Source organism: Sinocyclocheilus rhinocerous, unplaced genomic scaffold, assembly GCF_001515625.1.
Source record: "Sinocyclocheilus rhinocerous isolate Xijiao unplaced genomic scaffold, SAMN03320098_v1.1 scaffold273, whole genome shotgun sequence".
Lineage (NCBI taxonomy): Eukaryota > Metazoa > Chordata > Actinopteri > Cypriniformes > Cyprinidae > Sinocyclocheilus > Sinocyclocheilus rhinocerous.
This window is the reverse complement of record NW_015656360.1, coordinates 2,120,127-2,139,772: the sequence shown is the minus strand read 5'-3', so window position 1 is coordinate 2,139,772 and position 19,646 is coordinate 2,120,127. Positions and strand designations below refer to the sequence as shown.

The window sequence follows — 19,646 nt, the reverse complement described above, 5'->3', positions numbered from 1 at the left end:
TTTACGTGATAGCCAGATTGCCATTTTTGCCTGCCCAAACAAAAAGTTAATCATCACGTGGTTCTGCTTTTTATTTTTGTTATACTTAGGACCATAAATAAAAATTGCAGGTGAAAAAAATCTCCTAAAATGCTACACCATTCTTCTAATTGAGACAGCAAAGCTTAAAGTCTACCACAGTAAAAAAAAATAGATGAAAAACAGTTTCTGTTTGCCCACAGAAAGGACACTCCTCCCCTACCTGTGCACTGAAGTGCTCTGTATCTGAGATTTACTTAAAAAAATTTTGGTAACAAATTGCACGAACATCTTTTTTTCTTGTACACTTTTGTGCTCCAAGTTAAAAAAGAATGAGGTAGGACCATCCATATCTTTTACTGATAAAAACCTACTTCTCACAAGAGCACCTTTGACCTTCTCATTTAGAATGGAACTCAACTTTGACTTTTTGTCAGACCACTCTTGTAAATTAACAGAAGGTTGTCTCATCATGTTCCCTTCAATGATTAGAATTTCTTTTTCAAGACACTCCAAAGTCCGTTTTAAACACAAAGTTGAATAATACTTATATTGACAACAAAATTCCCTTATATGTGTTTTACCAATTTCCCACCAAAGAATTACATTTTCATATCGAGTTTTTTCACTTTTTCATGTCTCCCATAAATGTCCAAAGGATTCACAAAAACTTCTATCTTGCAACAACTTTACATTAAAATGCCAATAAGCACTCTTATTTCTTCTAGATATCAATGTGCAGTCAACAGTAATAAGCTTGTCCTGGTCACCAGCTGCCACTTAAGCCTTTGAAGCCCTGAAGAAAGCTTTCACCTCTGCACTGCTCCTCATCAATTCAGGCCCCAACAAGCCCTTCGTGGTGGAGGTGGACGCCTCCACTACGGGAGTAGGAGCGGTGCTTTCACAACAGCAGGGGACTCCAGCCAAACTCCATCCATGTGCCTTCTTCTCTCGTAAACTCAGCCCGGCGGAGAAAAATTACGATATCGGCAACAGGGAACTCCTTGCTATCAAGTTAGCCCTGGAGGAATGGAGGCATTGGTTGGAGGGAGCACATCATCCATTCAGTGTCCTCACTGACCATAAGAACCTGCAATATCTGCGAGACGCCAAGAGACTCAATCCTCGCCAGGCAAGATGGGCGCTCTTTTTCACTAGATTCAATTTTACCATTTCCTATCGTCCAGGCCCAAAAAATGTGAAAGTGGACACTCTCTCTCGTCTTCATGCTCCTGAAGAGTTCAGTGAGGAGCCAGAATCCATTCTCTCCAAGGAAATCATCGTAAGCCCCATCCAATGGAACAATAATCCAGCTACCTCCGCCAATGCTTCAACTACCACTCCGCCGGGCTGTCCACAAGGAGTACAGTATGTCACCATAGCACAACACACTCCCCTGATTCAATCTGTTCACACTTCTCTGGGCACTGGCCACCCAGGGGCCAACAGCACCATCTCGCTGCTGAAAGATCGCTTCTGGTGGCCCAATATGGCCAGGGATGTGAGAAGGTTCGTCCAAGGCTGTTACGAATAGGGTCTGGGACGCAGCTCACCATCAGCTTCAGCGGGCAGTGCGCAGAAGCAAGACGACAGCAGACCTTCGAAGGGCTGAGACTCCATCTTACCTACCCGGTTAGAAGGTATGGCTGTCAACACGGGACATCAGGATGCGCCTGCCCTGCAAGAAGCTCAGTCCCAGATATGTTGGTCCCTTCACCATCCTCAAACAGATAAATCCTGTCACATACCAATTCCAGCTTCCCTCACAATACAAGATTCACTCTTCCTTCCACGTATCACTGCTTAAACCTCACCATCCTCCTGTTTTTATCTCCACAGAGCCTGGCCCGATGGAAGAACCCCCTCTTCCGTTAATACAGGAAGACGGAACCATCTACAAGGTCGACGAGATCTTGGACTCCCGGCGCCGTGGTGGTCTTTTAGAATATCTTGTGGACTGGGAAGGTTATGGGCCAGAGGAACGTTCTTGGGTTCCCAGAGTTGACATCCTCGATCCCACGCTGCTGGAAGCCTTTCACTCCACTCATCCAGATCGCCCTGGGCCCCGAGAAAGAGGTAGGCCACCACGACGTCGGGGTTTTCGGCCCTCAGGAGCGGGCCGTGGAGGAGGGGGTACTGTCACAGATCGGCCAGGCTCAGCCACCACCCAATCACAACAAACACCATCCCCTGAATACTGATCGCACGCACCTGTTGCTAATTGGCAATCTCATCATCACCCATACAAAAGCACACACCTCACTTCACTCCAGTGTCCGGTCTCGTTTCTACGAAGTGGACTCTCTCTATGCTATCTGTGAGATACATTGAAAGACCTACCTGCCTGTTATACTTACCTCCTGTGTTTCCTCCAGTGTGTTCTCCTGTATTCCGTTCCCTAGTTCGTTCCAGTTATCATCTCCGTGGATTCTATGTATACTCGACATCTGAGGTGTGTGCTGTCCTCTGTCTCCCTTCCACGATCTCCTGCGAAAACCAGATACTGTGTTACATTCCTCATCTTCCCAAAGAACATTGACTTAAAAACTCACCTGCCATTACCTTCATTTGCTGAAAATAAACTACCCTTGTGTTTTCTAATCCTCTGTGTGAGTCTCCTTCCATAACAGGGAGGACCTGGGGGTTTTGTTTATATTTCAACATAATAATAATAATTGTTTTTGTAAACCTTACATTCACGGAATGGACATCATTGCTCCCAGAAAAATGTAAAGCATTTTTATATTTTTATTGTCACTTAAAACTATAGTAAATTTGTATTTTTATACAGCATGTTATATATATATATATAATCACATTTTCTTTTTTCTACCATCTTCTTTAAAAGAAGAGAATGATGTGTTTTATAAGTTCAATAATCTTAAATAAATGTTTAAAATGTATGATAAATTATTTGCTTTGCTTTAGTTACATGTTTATTATGCAGTCATATATAATTATATATTTTATTTATTGCCATATACTTTAAAATAGAGAAAAGTCTCTTTTTAGCTTGAAATGTTTATGTATGTGTGTGCTTGTTTATATGATTTATCAGGACACAAATTTGTATAATGACGTGTGCTGTCCTCTGTCTCCCTTCCACGATCTCCTGCGAAAACCAGATACTGTGTTACATTCCTCATCTTCCCAAAGAACATTGACTTAAAAACTCACCTGCCATTACCTTCATTTGCTGAAAATAAACTACCCTTGTGTTTTCTAATCCTCTGTGTGAGTCTCCTTCCATAACAGGGAGGACCTGGGGGTTTTGTTTATATTTCAACATAATAATAATAATTGTTTTTGTAAACCTTACATTCACGGAATGGACATCATTGCTCCCAGAAAAATGTAAAGCATTTTTATATTTTTATTGTCACTTAAAACTATAGTAAATTTGTATTTTTATACAGCATGTTATATATATATATATATAATCACATTTTCTTTTTTCTACCATCTTCTTTAAAAGAAGAGAATGATGTGTTTTATAAGTTCAATAATCTTAAATAAATGTTTAAAATGTATGATAAATTATTTGCTTTGCTTTAGTTACATGTTTATTATGCAGTCATATATAATTATATATTTTATTTATTGCCATATACTTTAAAATAGAGAAAAGTCTCTTTTTAGCTTGAAATGTTTATGTATGTGTGTGCTTGTTTATATGATTTATCAGGACACAAATTTGTATAATGACATGGGTATTACACTGATATAACTACGTAAATGTGGGTTATGAGTATATTTCTTGAGTCCTCATAATTAAAATACTTACAAGCATACTAAACAATGTTTTATTAAAAATGTAAATATGCAGAAAGTTTTGTTTGATGGATCGGTGTACAGTTAGTACTGTAAATAAAATATCATTACACCTATGGAGTGTCCCCAGAAAACATAAAAACTAACATGTGTGTGTGTGTGTGTGTGTGTGGGGGGGGGGTTCCTTGTTGTGTAGTAATACATTAAATGATTGGCCTGAGCAAAATTTGTCCCCATGATCATAACAGATTTTTAAATTATAAATTATACTAAATGATGTTTTTGAAAATATAAAAATGCAGAAAGTTTACTGTGATGGGTAGGTTTAGGGGATGATACAATATAAAATTCATTAATATAATGTAAATATACATATAAAAGTTTCTTAATATAATGTAGAAACTTAAATTTTCTGTGAAGCTGCTTTGCAATGATTTGTATCGTGAAAAGTGCTATACAAATAAGCGTTGAATTGAATTGAATTGAATTAAATTGTATGAATTAGGCCTTAGATTAGATGTTTATGCAGATCATACTACCCTTTTGGTTATGTTTGAGTTCATTTTTTTACTATATAGACATGTCTTCTAAAAAAGTATATATTCCATGTTAACCGAAGACATCCTTGGACATTGTGTTACAACAGCAAATTTCAGCTGCAGCCACCACACTGAAAAATCCTTAAGAGTGGCCTTTGTTGAGAAGACCTTGATTTGACAAGCCAATTTATCCAAACCAAAACTCTTACTTCTCATGATTATGTTATAATATACTGTGGTGTGAAGGTAAACACTATCATCATCATCATCAGAGTTCCATGGCTGAAAACATAAGAATAATAAATAGAGACATATCAAGTATTTCTTGATTTGTTTGTATATATTATCCAGCTATGGAACTATGTTTCTACACTCAGACAGTTGCAGTGGTGCTGTGGTTTGCATTTTATCATTTAGTTACTTTGTATAAACAGAGTATTTTGTGCAAGGTCTGTACTCAGCAACAGTGGGGAAATATAGCTTATTATGTAAGCTCATTTGGTTGAATGAAATATAAAAGTAAATCAAACTAATCCATGCCTCGCAATGGTGCGGTTGCTCAGATAATTCTTCATTATCTTTCATGTTGTTCTAAATTGAACACTTCTCTCCCCTAATGTTGTATTTTTTCATTTATAGCATTAATGAATACAAGCAAAGGGCACTGAGCAAGGAAACCGGAGCCTAAAGCGATTCCATTACATAAAGTTTGATGCTGTTCTCGGTTTCTCGACCTTTAATGTAGATCGGATTCCATTAACGTGCAGCAAAGATGGTCAAAGGCCTTTGTGTTTTGCTGCTAGAGACGTCTGTGGGCGCATCAAGCCTAATGAATACATTCAATCACAGACAACGGGAACAAACACCGTCATTAAGCAAGCAAACATCACATTTAAGGACGTTCTACTCCATCCATTCATCTTCATTTAAACAGGTCACGGAGGATTCTTCGGACAAGTCGTCCACTTCTTTTTTGAATGTGTGTGTGAGTGTGTGTGGGGGGGGGGTTCCTTGTTGTGTAGTAATACATTAAATGATTGGCCTGAGCAAAATTTGTCCCCATGATCATAACAGATTTTTAAATTATAAATTATACTAAATGATGTTTTTGAAAATATAAAAATGCAGAAAGTTTACTGTGATGGGTAGGTTTAGGGGATGATACAATATAAAATTCATTAATATAATGTAAATATAAATGTAAAAGTTTCTACATATAATGTAGAAACTTTAATTTTCTGTGAAGCTGCTTTGCAACAATTTGTGTCGTGAAAAGTGCCATACAAATAAATGTGAATTGAATTGAATTATGTCTATGGAAAACCTCCATAAAACATGGAAATTTGACATGTCCGGACATGTTAGGGTCCAAAATATCCCTTATCTTTTGGCCTGTTAAAATATTTTTTCCCTTTACTTATTTTGATGTTGCTGGTTCCTCATTACATTCGATCAATAAATTTTTCTTACATGACAAAGTCTTTTTCCCACTCCTGGAAAAACGTAAGACGTTTTTATATTTTTAGTGACGCCTAAAACTTGTGTAAATGTTTTGCTTTGCTTTATATCATGTGTAATCCCAAAGTCCCTTTAAGGCAAGTCATGTCACTCGGCGGCCATCTTTGAAACGCCTCTTGGACATGCAAGTGCAGCTCCTATCACTTTGTATGGGGAAACATTAAATTCTCCCAAACTGTTCAATAAGCTTACGATTAAATTTCATATTTGAAATCACCAATGAAATCTGACAACAACTGTGTCATAAATCTAGTTTCTTTTGCTCAAATAGCGTTATAAAAAGCGTATTTTTTCAGGCTAGATTAGCCAGTGCGCATGCGCAGTCCTAAGCGCACGTCTCAGAACGCTGACTGTTTCTATAGCAACCGGGACGCTTCTAACGGCAGCTGCAGTGATGCGCTGACTTTACTGATTAGCGACGGGCTCTTATGCCGCGTTCCAGGCAACCCGTAACCCGTGTTTTTCCAAACTTCTACACGTGAAAGTGCACTGGAATGGCAGTCAAACCCGTGACTTCCCACCTGTGAACTCGTACTAGATCGATGTACTCCCAGTTCCGCGCTCTGACGTCACATAGCCCGCGAAACAACAATGGCAGCCCCTTTCTGTCAAGACTGCAGCTGTGCACAGAGCCTATACAGGGGGTAGTGCAAATTACATACTTGTATAACAAAATAATCTGTTTAATTCTAGAAGTTTGTTAACATCTAGCTACCACAATTCCTTGCGCTCAGGCAGTTTGGTGTGACTTGCCTGGAACGCTACGAAGTCGTGAGTCGTGGTTTGAAGTCGTGACTTACGGGTTCAAAAACCTGCCTGGAACGCAGCATTACATTCAGAAGGCGGGGCTTCCTGCGATTGAGCGGCCATGTTAAGCGTTGCATTTTCCCCCATTCAAAACTATAGTAGACACGTCTTGGGTATTCTACAGTCTTTGGTAATCCCATAATTTATTTGTACTCATTGCATTTAAAAGAAGAGAATAAGACCCTTTTACTCGGACGTTTGAATATGTATGTGTGTGTGTGTGTGTGTGTGTGTGTGAGAGAGCGAGAACATGGCGAGGCCCACAATATGCTTTGGTCTCTGAGTATTGTTTTACTTATTTTTGATATTGTCCTGAAAATCAACCAATATCTTTCTCACATCCCCATAGAGAGAGAGAGAAGGGGGAGAGACCATAGCACATCCTGTGATGGAATGCAGCCGAATACCCCACATGTGGTCAGCAGATGCCACCGGATGTGAGAGTTAAAAAATACACCTAAAAGTTCATTTATGACCCATCACTCTTCAAAATTGATCAGTCTGATGAGGTCACGAAAGGTCATGAGGTCATCATCAATCAAAAAGTTGACGTTTAGTCCCACATATGGACTACTCAAATAATGTTATGCAATACAATGATGATTGAGAGATGAACAGATAAACATTCCTCAAATGCCTGTATCAACATACTCAAATGATTTCTAAAAAAAAAATGATGTATGGATAATCAAGTAAACTATGTTGCTTCAGTCCCATAAGTATTCATTTTGAAATATTACTAACAATATAAAAATGATTCTTATGTTAGTTTATAAAAATCATTATAGATTTCACAGCAAGAAGAGACATGTACCACAACCTGGGTCCACCTTGGTACCACCGTTTCTAGATAGTAGAAGGTTTTAAAAAGTTCATTCTGAACTTATAAAGGTTCTTTTGTGTTCTGGTTTTAACTAGAAGCTTTATTTTTATGTGTATATTTTGAATAATTTAGTTTATTACTCTCAGTGTCTTTAAGTAATCACTGCACTGATTTATTTTTTTTGCACTAATATTTGAAAATATCTTATTGGGATTTACTAATATTCATGAGAGCCTAGAAATTCAGAGTTTATAAGTATACTGTATAAAAATAAGTGGCTCCAAAATTCACAGTTAAGGTATGACTGTAATGTATTAATAAAATAATTCATCATTAATTAATAAAATAATAATTAATAATTTATTAACAAAATAATTTATTTTCATGTTAGCCACAGACCTTACAGTACTCATTAATCTCTCAAAACCCATAGGAAATTCCCGAGGGAACCCATGGCTCAAAAATGGATAATACTCTTCAGGTTTCAGGACAATGAACAGCTTTATTATGGACGATACATTGACTTCTTAGACACCCATACTTAAAGCAGTGCTGACAGATTTACATAAGCACAAATTTATCTAAATTGTATAATTTTAGGTGTAATACACTCTGGAGTTCATTTACCAGAGAGTGTGAGTTACAGAAATTGAGAAACAAAACTTTTTTTTTATTTGGAATATACAAAGTTTTAAGATTCCACTTTACTTACTTTATTTATAAAATTAAAAATGTATATAGCTATATATCTAATACAAGAGCAAATAGACTATAATGTCCCATATAATGTACTGCATATGTTTATTCTTTGATAAAGTGACAGATGGCTGCTTCAGTAAAAGGCCTGGAGGAGTGCTGGGAGAGAGAGCAGAAGGATGTAGGTGAGAGAGAGGGGCGAGAATGACTCTGCCCCATCCAGAATAGATGGGACATTGTAGATAGTGTTAGTCAGGAAGAAGGAGAAGGGAGAGGTCTGGATGAAGACTGTTGTGGATGAAGTGCTGTTGGAGTATGGGCTGATCTCACTGCCAGGGGGAATGGACAGAATACCAGTCTGAACCCACATCTCGCCCATTTTACACAGCAGAGGACTGCCGTTATCGTCCTGAATGAGACAAACGTCATACTAAACATACAGTGGTACATTTCTAGGAAGCATTATAATTGTACGCAGTAACTCAAATCTGTTTCAGTCTGAGAAATCAAACGACAAGCCTGAAGGACTGAAAAGGACTCTGCAAATACCTGCTGAAAGTTCAAACCCTCTGTGCAGATGTTGATCTCTGTGGTGTCTGATGGATCGCAGTTTACAATGGTGGTCTGGAATTCCTGAAAAGGTAGGTTTACTTAAGAGGAAAGAAAAACAGATTAGAAAGAAACAAACTTAAGATGTCATTGAATGTATTGACAAAGAAAGTCTGAATAAGTGATTATATAAACTCACACATAACTTCTGCTGGGCTCCAACCAATTACTGAACATTGAGTACCAGGGCCAAAGCTTGGACTATACATGTCAACCGGTAAATCGCCAACTTGATTAAATGGATGAGACAATTGCAGGAGTGCTACACCGTTGCCAAAAATATCATTGAAAAAGACATTTGTCACATTAACTTCCACTGGCATGCTGGAGCATCCCCATTGGACAACGTTGAGGACGACTGCCCATCCATTCGTACCCATGAATCTGAAAAATTAGATGTTGAATGTGAGGGCACAAGTTATCAGTTTTTAGGTAACTGATTTCATATAAAATGAAGTTTTCCTAAAATGATTACCTGGCAAAGCAGCTAGCAGAGGTCATGACGAATTGGTCAGAGACCAAAGTTCCTACACACATCGAATAATTGTTATAAGTTACACTAGCCATCCATGGCCATAAACCTGCAGAACCTTCACACAATGGCGCTGGAGAGAAAAGCGAGAGAGGAGGAGAGGTAAATGTAAATGGCAGCTAAAGGGGAAGTGTAAGCAAGCTGTAAGACCAATTCAATGATGGACAATTTCATTTTGCTTTGTCATGGTCATATTAAGAAACATACGTTGAGTAGGACAGGCCTCATTGTGAACGGGAGTAGTGGAGGCATAATGGATGAAACCCGTATTATTCAAGCCGACATGCTGATTGATCCAGTTTTGGTACTTAGACACTCTGGTGTACACGCCAGGAAAATTAGGCTGAGCACAACCTTCACCGAAACTCACAATGCCAGCCTGGATCCATTTAGAGCCCTGTTTGATGACCATTGGACCTCCAGAGTCACCCTGTACAGTAAAAGAGAATATATATATATTAGTATATATAAATTGTATAAAATGTTATTATTGCATTAAATAGTACAAGCAATGTACTGTCGATACTGACAAGAATCTTTTCCACCTTCCAACGGTCCAGCGCACATCATGTTGTCTGTTATTAATTCTTCATAAAGGCAGTTACACTTACTGTTTCCAACCACGGGCACATCCACCTCCTGTAGGATTTGTTGTTCTGCGAAACAGTGAATGAGAAAAACTCATCATTAATGCTCAAAAGACAGGCAGAGATTTGAGTAATATGCTGATCTTTATACCAGAAAAAGAATAAAAAAAGTTTTTTTTTAAACACTGTTTAGCTTTTACTTCCATTTTCAATTTGAACTAAATAAAAATGAAATTAATTTTATATTATTTCAGTAAACTTTATTTTATTTAAAGTAATAAACATTTGTTTTAGTTGACTATAATAACTCTGCCATGGATTCTCACCAAGAGTCTCATAATAATGTTTCGGAGATTATATATGCTTTTGTGTTACAACTTTAACCAAACCCAACTCTTTTCAATTCTGCATTTAAAAAAAAAAAATGTTGTCTTGAATAAAATCAATGGATAAAAATACATTAAAACCATACAGACATATTTCAAAAACAAAAACTTACTACAAATTACTAAAACTTCTAAAAATAAAAACTAATTCAAACTATTAATAAAAGCTACAAAAAATATTCAGTGATACTAAATAACACTGATTTAAACAATGCATTTGGTTTCATTTAATGCTTCTGATATTTAAAAATATTTCAATTGCGCAATAGGGCTTTGCAATCTCCAGTGTTTTAATCGCTGTCACCATACGTGTCCACTGGTGTGGTGCTGAGTGGACATTGCCAATACATTCTTGCCAATACATCTTATATGGCGCGATATTCCAATGTCAACTATTGTTTAACTTTATGCAAAAGAGGAATTAATTAAATTGGCAAATTGGTAAGTATTTGTCAGTATTTGGAAATAAAGTTGTTGTTTGTTTTTTTTGCCAGGAAGTGGACAGAGAGAGGGGAATGGGATTGTGAAAGCACCACTATCCAGGACTTGAACATGGGTTGTCAGAATGCTACCCATAGGATATTCGGTCCAATGGAGATAAAGTTTGAACTGTAAATGGTCAAATATATGATGGTTTTACTTGGCCATAAAAGCAAACTTAAACTATAGATGATGTATATTTTATAGACATGCCCCGAATCAGACTTCAAGCATCTGGCACCAGGTGGCAAGCATAAAAATATCTTGCTTCTTACCGCCTGAATTAGCATTTCCCCAACCTGTGACCCACATTGTGTCACTGTTGAATGTGCTTCCCTCTGCTGCCAGACAGACTGGTTGGATGTAATTAGTGAAGTTCACAGGTGAGGAGAGATGCAGCAGTGCCATGTCATTGTCATGAGGGAGGTTGTCGTAATCTGGATGAAGTATGATTTCAGAGACTTTTCTGGACAACTCGTTTGAATTGGTTAGTTTTTTACTCTGTTGACCCAGGTACACGGTATAGGATGTAGGATTGAGACTGTGACTAAGAGAACTGTTAGAAAACACTCTCTGTCTTGAGAATGTTCCAAATATGCCTCACCCCTCCTTTCTTTCCCTCTCCCTCTCACTCTCCCTCCTCTATCTGTTCTCTCTCTCTAGAACAATGACCAAGTTTACAATCATAATATTCATCAAGGTGAAGGAAACATGTTATTAAAGGTGTTTATGTGGGTTACCTTGGAAAGCAGTTAGCTGCTGACAGAACCCACTCACTGTTGATGAGTGATCCACCACAGAAATGACTCCCATACATGTGAAGGCTGGCTTGCCATGGCCAAGCGCCGGCAGACGCATTCGTTCCCCCCACAATTTTTGTATTGAGAGGCGCACTGCCACATGCTTTTAACAAGAGAGGGAAAGGATCATTACACTGACACTCTCAGAAAAAGGTTAAGATGTTACTCAGTAACTCAGTATTGTGATGTGATGAAAAAATATTTACCGAAAGATTGGCAGTCACACCCTGGAGGAGATGACACAAGATCAAATTTGAAAAAAGACAACTGATATTCACCAAATCCATCAAGTAGCTGAGGTAGTAGCTACATGTGAGACTCATTATCTTATGATCTATTATCTGCCTACTAATCTTTGTAATCTCAGATATGGATTGCAAGAAAAATATTGTAATGTCCATTAAAATAAAAAAGACCTATTTGAGAAAATCTTTCTGCAGAATAATTTAGAAATTGGCACAATTAATGTATTTTTAAGCACCACATGAAATAAACTGAAGTAAAATGATAGCATCTGGTCAATATATATATATATATATATACGCACATATATACATATAGACAGATCATAAAAGTAATAATAAATATAAATAATAAAATTTGTAAAAAAAAAAATCGGTATATTGTGTTTTTGTCTTGGTTCTTTAATTATTTAATTAATTTTGTCAGGAGCAAGTAACATATTTGATAAAGAACATGATATAAAGATGAAGGCATTTACCTTTGGTTAGGAGAGTGATCACAAAGACCAAACTTAGTGACCAGAACATCTTCATCTTTCTGATTTCACTGCTGACTCTGAACTTATATCTCTCCTAGATCCTGACGTAAACACACCTCTCCAGATGTTTCCACTGAAGCCTGAGTTGCCCTGGTCACACCTACACAATGAAACCAACAACTCTTATACAATGGAGATGACAAAATTTTTAAAAAAATATTCAGACAAAGATTCTGTCATATTACATGGACAAACTTGATTCTCAGCATGAAATAACTATATGAACTTTACATAAAGGACATTTTGACTATGCTATGAATAAACGAGCCATTTTTCCATTTCTCGTTATTGCATTCCAAACAGGAGATGAAATGATCAAACCGTACACGGACCCTATGTACATGTATGTATGTTTTATGTATTTGCTTCAGAACTTAATAACTAAAAATTAACTCTTTGACTTGATCATATTTTGAAGTTTTACCTTTAGATCAATATTTTAAATAATGTAGTTTGTTTCTCTCCATTTCTTATAGCTTTCTAAACACAATATTGATAACAATGTACTGCACATTAATATATCAAGTGCAAAAAGACACTATGAAAATGTCATTGCTTTGGAATAGTTCCAGTGGATATTAACAAGTCTTTATGTTCACATATTTGTTTGACAATGAAACTGGCTTTACAGTTTTTCAAACAGCATAAAACTATGCAGCATCATAATAGGAGATTCCAAGGTGTGTTCTGTTTATAAAAAAGTTTGTAAAGTTTGATCTTTGTATGTGTACAAAAGTGCAATGCTGAAAAAGACAAGAAATGAATCTTTCATGCCATCAAAAACGTTTAGTACGTAACAATGATAATTTAATATATTATTGATATATTGTGCATATTTGTCTTCTTTTAAGCTCACATATGACATAATATTTTATTTATTACTCTAGGGAAGGCTTCCTTAGTTTTTTAAGTTTTGGTTTATACTTTCAGTCGCTTATTATTAAGTTTCAAGTGTTTTTTTTCAACCTTTTATTTTATTTATTTATTTATTTCTTTATTTATTTATTTTTTGAAAATAACAACAAGGTTCAAGGGTCATTCTTAATAAAATGGACTTATGAACAGACAATAATTGAGGAATATATCAAATAAACACTCCTCATGATCTGTCTTTTTTTGCACATATTGCATTATCTGTGCTTTGATCAATCAAAGAGCTTCCTAACCCATCCACATTCACTAGAGCACAATGAGCACATTAGGAATACATCAGGAACCAGTGTATACATGGACAGTGCTAATGTATGACAATACATTTTGACAGTAAATTCAAACACCAACAAATCAGTGTATCTTCGGTAGACATCAATTTAAGGGAGAATTAAAAAATATTAACCAGCCACAAGTATTCATTGCACATTATAATATAACTGTTAAAATAAAACATTTACTTTTGTCTCCATGACAAAATTGAGTTATTTAGCCGTTTTCCTTTATGCATGTTAAAGTGCAAGTAACTTAAAAAAAGATACAAAAGGAGCCATCATCTCTATCTCTGTGAAACTGCACCTGACACAAAGATTTGAAGACACAACTTGATTTGTTTCATGTTTTTGTTTTGGTGTCATAACAAGAACAAGAAAAAAAAATTACCTTCAGGCATGCTAGACAAACAAGTTACACCTTTTCTACAGAAACGAAGTTGTCAAAAGACAAGCAAATCTCAACACATTATCTTTAGCAAGTATTTATCATTGCCAAATGCCAATTATTTATTTAAAATGTATTATAATATATAATTAATCTAATAAATAAATAAATACAATTAGTATTTATGTTATTGAATTGTTTATATATCGCTAAAAATATTAAGGAATATCAATCAACTTTTTTTCTATAGGTCATGCTGTTTATACTGAGCTGATTTTGCATCTCTTACTTCTAAGTCTAACCATCAGACAAAATTTCTGCATTTTGAGACCCTGAAAATGCACTGAAAGCTTTATTCTTTACCATTCCCTGTTCAGTTTGAATACAGAACATGCACATACTGTAGACCATTAGAAGATGCATATATGTGAAATGTTTTAGTAGGCTGTGAATGGTATGCTGTGAATGTCACATGTTGGCTTGTTAGTTGTTAAACGGGTGAGGAAGAACAATAGAAAGTTATGCTTTTTATGTTTGATTCACCCACGCTGAACATGCAATGTCTAACCTGGCATGATACTGGGTTAAAGTTACAGACGCATGGGCAGCAGTAGTGTTTTACCCTAAAAGTACCACAGCTCCTGAGCAAACAGATTACTTACAAATTGTAGTTCATTACTGATTCCAAATTACATGACAAAAATTGTTGTTAGTAACTTAATCCATTACATTACACATTTTAGGTAATATAATCAGACTACTTTTGACCTAAGTCATTTATCACATTGATTTAAATGGGAAAATCTTGTACCATATTGACATAAAAATGCAAAGAAAAAGACAATATATTCCATTCGTAGTTATTGACAGCATGAAGTGCATTAAACATTTCATTACATTATCAAGGTTTCCCAAACAAGGAACTGCAGGGGGCTCGTGAGTTTAATGAAAAGCAATTCAATTAATTAAATCATAAAAATGTAAAATTAAAATAAATCATTTTAAAATAACATGAATCAAAATAAAACACTTACTAAAAAATATATATATATTTTATTTGTTTACCTGCATGTCATGTGACCATTAGCCAACATCAGAGAACCGTGAACAAGCAAATGTGATATTTAATTATAAAAATATTTACTTTAAAATCTCAAGGTTACTTCAAGTAAATATATTAGGTGAAAAAGGATAAGATGACAAAAAAGTTTGGGAATCCCTGCATTTAATGTAAATAAGAAGCAATGTGAATTTTAATGTGTTTGAAAGACAAAAGCCTTGAATAACCCACTGAGCGATAATTCAAATAAAAATGAGTGTGTTCATCAGTTGATGCAATGTTGAAATGCTGAGAAAACACTTCTTAAAACTGAAATGATTTTTCTAAATCCAGTGATCAAATGCTGTGTGGCCTCTAAATTTTCTGTGTAATTATAGCCACCTGACTAGTAACTGCACTGTAAAAAATTATTTGTTGGTTTAACTTAAAAAGTAAGTAACCTGTTTGCCTTAAAATTTTGAGTTCATTAAAACTAAGAATTTCAGTTGTTACAAAGATTTTGTTGTTTCAACTAATATTTTGTCCTAAGAATGAAAGATAATTTTTTTTACTTAATGTTGTTTTGTTGTCATAACTTTGGATTAAATATTGTATCAATTTATTCTGGCAATCAAGAGGATTAAGTGAACCTTCAAATTTAAGTTCACTCATAGTTTGTTACAACTAAAAATTATTTAAATAATAATTACAAAATAAGTTAAATAAACGACAACACAAGTTAACATGACAAAAGCTTTTTGTTAACTGATTATCTTGGCATTAACAGAGAGCACAAAAAAAACATAATTTAAACATTCATGTTTATTAAAACATTATTAACATTGCACTGTCTGAAAAGTATTAGTGTAAATGAATGTGAAAATAACTGCTTGAATGAAAACATTAAAACACAAAGCAAAAATGAAAATCAAACAATTTTGCCTTTAAGTGCTGTGACAAGTCCCGGATAGTCTAACGCAGTACACAACCCCAGATCACCAAGATTCCTTCTTCTATTACCAGGACCACATCACTGCAGATTGATTGGTCACCCACAACTATAATTCCAACAGTCATGTCCTTGATGAATTCCTGCTCAGAATAATATGTAATCTAATCAATAAAAAGTAACTGCAGTCTGATTCTGAGTATTTTAAAATGTAATTTAATCTATTACAAGTACTTCATTTTTGGAATCTGATTACGTAATCCAGATTACATGTAATCAGTGACTACCCAGCTCTGTGAGCACTATCACTATTGCATTTATTCTGATAACCACAATAGACTTATTTGAAGAAGAAAAAAAAGTTAAAGAGACTATATGAAAACAGCAATGTTCATCTGAACACTTGATATGGTTAACAGAGTTCTGAGATACAGCTCAAACTCAGCATCTCTACATGTATGGCCGCCATTCCATTCCAGTGTCTGAATTCCAACACAGACAAACCACATTCTGCTTAATGAAGTACTGTTTAGGTGATCACCTCAACCAAATCTTATTTAACAAGGTAAAGTATAAAAACTACTGTTGTGGTCATCACTATCCTCTTCCATAAAGGACTAGCTGGATGGCAAAAACAGTGCTAGTAAAAGTAATTGGAATCAAATAATAACTACTGACCATGGCAAAAGAGTTGAAAAGAAAAGTTCTAAGTGGAATAGAATTATTATAGGAATAGAATGGTTCAATTCTGGCAGAGGGATACAGTGAGCATCAGGTTGCTTCCATCCTTAAAATTTCAAAGACAGCAGTTTATATAACAGGGTCAAGCTGCAAATGTTGGGGACAACAAAGCTACAGACCAGTAGAGGGCGAAAACGACTCTCCACTGACCGGGACTGCCAACTCATTCGAATGTCACTCAACGACCATAGGATGGCATCAAGTGACCAACAAAAAGAATGGCAGCTGGGGTGAAGTGCACAGCGAGGGCGGTTCAAGACAGGCTCCTAGGGGCAGGGCTGAAGTCATGCAAAGTTAGAAAAAAGCCCTTCATCGATAAGAAGCCAAGACCGTTCGAAAGGGAACTTGCTTCCTTCTGCTCTGACAGTGTTTCCCAACACTGAGGATTGTTTTTTTCCAGCAGGACTATGCTCCATGCCACACAGCCAGGTCAATCAAGGTGTGGGTGGAGCACCAAGAGATCAAGACCCTGTCATGGGCAGTCCAATCTCCAGACATGAACCCCATTGAAAACCTCTGGAACATGATCAAGAGGAAGATGCATGGTCACAAGCCATCAAACAAAGCTGACCTGCTTGAATTTTTGCGCCAGGAGTGGCATAAAGTCACCCAACAACAGTGTGAAAGATTGGTGGAGAGCATGCCAAGACAAAAAGCGATGATTGAAAATTAGGGTTATTCCACCAAATATTGATTTCTGAACTCTTCCTAAGTAAAACAAAAAAAAAACATTAGTAGTGTGTTACAAATATGCATAACAAATATGTGTCTTATTTTTCCCCCCCAGAGCTGTACAAGTTAACTTTGAAGACTAAGGCTGATGATTAAATTCATTTTAAATATTTGTCAATGTTTGCCTGTAGACATTTTTCAAAAGATTAATTTCCTTACCACAATATTAGTTATTAAAAAATTCAAAATGGTGAATCCCTCTATATCTTTAAGCCCAAACTAATTAAATGATCAATCTTTATCAAATTGATTAAATTATCAAATAAATTGGTTGATATGAGCTCATGCTTTTTTGTGGGACCCAAAATGTCTGGCCCTAGTGTACACCAGTACTATTTAAGTACAATATAGGTGGTATAATTTAAGAAACTTAAACTCCTTAACTGTTGCTACCAAAACTTTTTTTTATGTTATGTTTCTTGTAAAATGTTTAATGTTTTGTATATGTGCTATAGGTTCTTTTGACTTTTTTTTTTGCACAAATACTTACATTTTCATAATTAAATGTGACGATTTCAGTCGAGAGCACTTAAGAGGGGAAAGTTCACTCAAAAATAAAACTTCTTAATTTATTTACCATACCATTCCAATCACAGTCTATTGAGCTGATGTCTTTGTGCTCGAAGTCCACACAACACAATTCAATCAGTGTTTCAACAATCTACAACAGATTTTGATGTGAAGTCCTTATTGCTCTGACACTCACATTATGATAGCTCACATTTGGCTGAACTTTCAGCCTCTATCAGTTCAGCCAGTAAATCATACAAGTTGTGCCGTTTATCATGACACTATTTCCCCCTGCTGGTAGATGTTGTAGCTACACCATCTGGTGTACTTTACACATTTTCCTGCATTTTTTCAGGGCTTTTACTGTAAAAGTGTGATTACTGCCATGGTTCCCTGGAGAAAAGATGGCAGATTCTGATGTACTTTCTGGCAGGCCCGGCTCCAGAATCAAATTTGTGTTGTGTATTTCATACATATAAAATAATAAAATGTACAAACTACACTTTTAGTACATGTTCTGTCTGTCTGTTACAACAGTGGTCTGATTAATCTGCAACACATTTAAATATTGCCCATATTTACATTTAATATTATCAACACACTATGTAACCTGTTTTGTATTGTATTTTTTTTTTACCTCGTACATAAGCCCTAAATTCTGTTGTATTGTTTAATATTTAAGCATGTTTTTTTTCGTATAGGCACAAGGTCACACACCGAGTACAGGTGATCACAGCCATTAGTGATATTCAGAGGAAAAGCAGGATTGTTGGTGTGATTTTGCTCAGTAGTTCAACAAACAAGAAGTTAATAATAATGATTTTGCATATTAGACACAATACTGCCAGATACTCTTTTGCTAATTGCTGCTAATTAATGTACAATCAGATTATAATTCCAATCAAAATTAGACAATCAAAATAAATCCAGGCATATATTTAGCTTTTGTTCTAGTATATTTTGCAGACCCATTTAAGCTTTAGGTTTTGTTAATTGTGTCTGTTTGTTACAGTAAGACTGACCAGGAAAACAAACAGCAAGAGAAGCAGAAATTCCAGAAAGATTGTAACTTTAGACAGACGTCATGTCACTTCGCGATAACAGCCTCTCAGATGATCATTCAGTTTTTTTTGTTTTTTTTAGCATTGATGGGACACCTTCATTGTCAAGTCATAAAGCCAAAGTATTGTATAGAAATGTCTGTATTATCCTGCGTATACAAATGTCATAAATTAATCTACACTGTGATTCTACTTAAAATGACACTGCATATGTTATCATAATGCCAAAATTAAAAAGCTGATCTCATTTCTGGTTATCGCTTAGTATTAATTACTGTTGTCATGACCTGTGCCATACCTGTTTGCTGTTGTTCGACCCTGCCTGTGTTTGACCACTTCTCTTGTAAATAAAAGCTTGCACATGGATCCGCACGCCTCTCGTCTCGTCACCCTCGTTACAGAATACACGGCCACACAAGGATCCAGCAGCTTTTCATAGGAACATTGGCCAGGTATGGACACAGCAAGGATTTTGTTAGCCCTTAGACAGGGCCCGCGATCGCTGGAGAACCATATTCGTTCGTCCAGAGTCACGTCACGTCACAGCTGATCTTCCAGAGTCACGTCACATCACCGCTGATCTTCCAGAGTCACGTCACAGCTGATCTTCCATAGTCACGTCACGACACCGCTGATCATCCTGAGTCTCGTCAGGACACAGCTGATCGTCAGGAGTC

The 19,646-nt window shown here is 36.1% G+C and overlaps 1 protein-coding gene across 1 annotated transcript; it reads right to left on the bottom strand.

Annotated features, from left to right (window-relative positions):
• Nucleotides 1–8,215: 8,215 nt before the first annotated feature.
• LOC107720088 (polyserase-2) lies at nt 8,216–12,342 on the bottom strand. The gene is made up of 10 exons (XM_016527692.1): nt 12,288–12,342; nt 11,773–11,793; nt 11,507–11,669; nt 11,042–11,313; nt 9,842–9,969; nt 9,521–9,746; nt 9,257–9,386; nt 8,921–9,165; nt 8,722–8,822; nt 8,216–8,581 (listed from the first exon to the last, which is right to left on the bottom strand). Exons 1-10 carry the CDS (start codon nt 12,340–12,342, stop codon nt 8,309–8,311), a joined length of 1,614 nt encoding a protein of 537 aa, XP_016383178.1. The 3' UTR covers nt 8,216–8,308.
• Nucleotides 12,343–19,646: the final 7,304 nt, after the last annotated feature.

What these genes read in the sequence shown, in the direction of transcription:
- LOC107720088 (XM_016527692.1), bottom strand. Translation starts at nt 12,342, where the DNA reads ATGAAGATGTTCTGGTCACTAAGTTTGGTCTTTGTGATCACTCTCCTA. An exon ending in GATCACTCTCCTAACCAAAG is followed by an intron (nt 11,794 to 12,287) that starts GTAAATGCCTTC and finishes CATCTCCTCCAG; the next exon opens with GGTGTGACTGCCAATCTTTC. An exon ending in GAGCCCAGCAGAAGTTATGT is followed by an intron (nt 8,823 to 8,920) that starts GTGAGTTTATAT and finishes TTTCCTCTTAAG; the next exon opens with TAAACCTACCTTTTCAGGAA.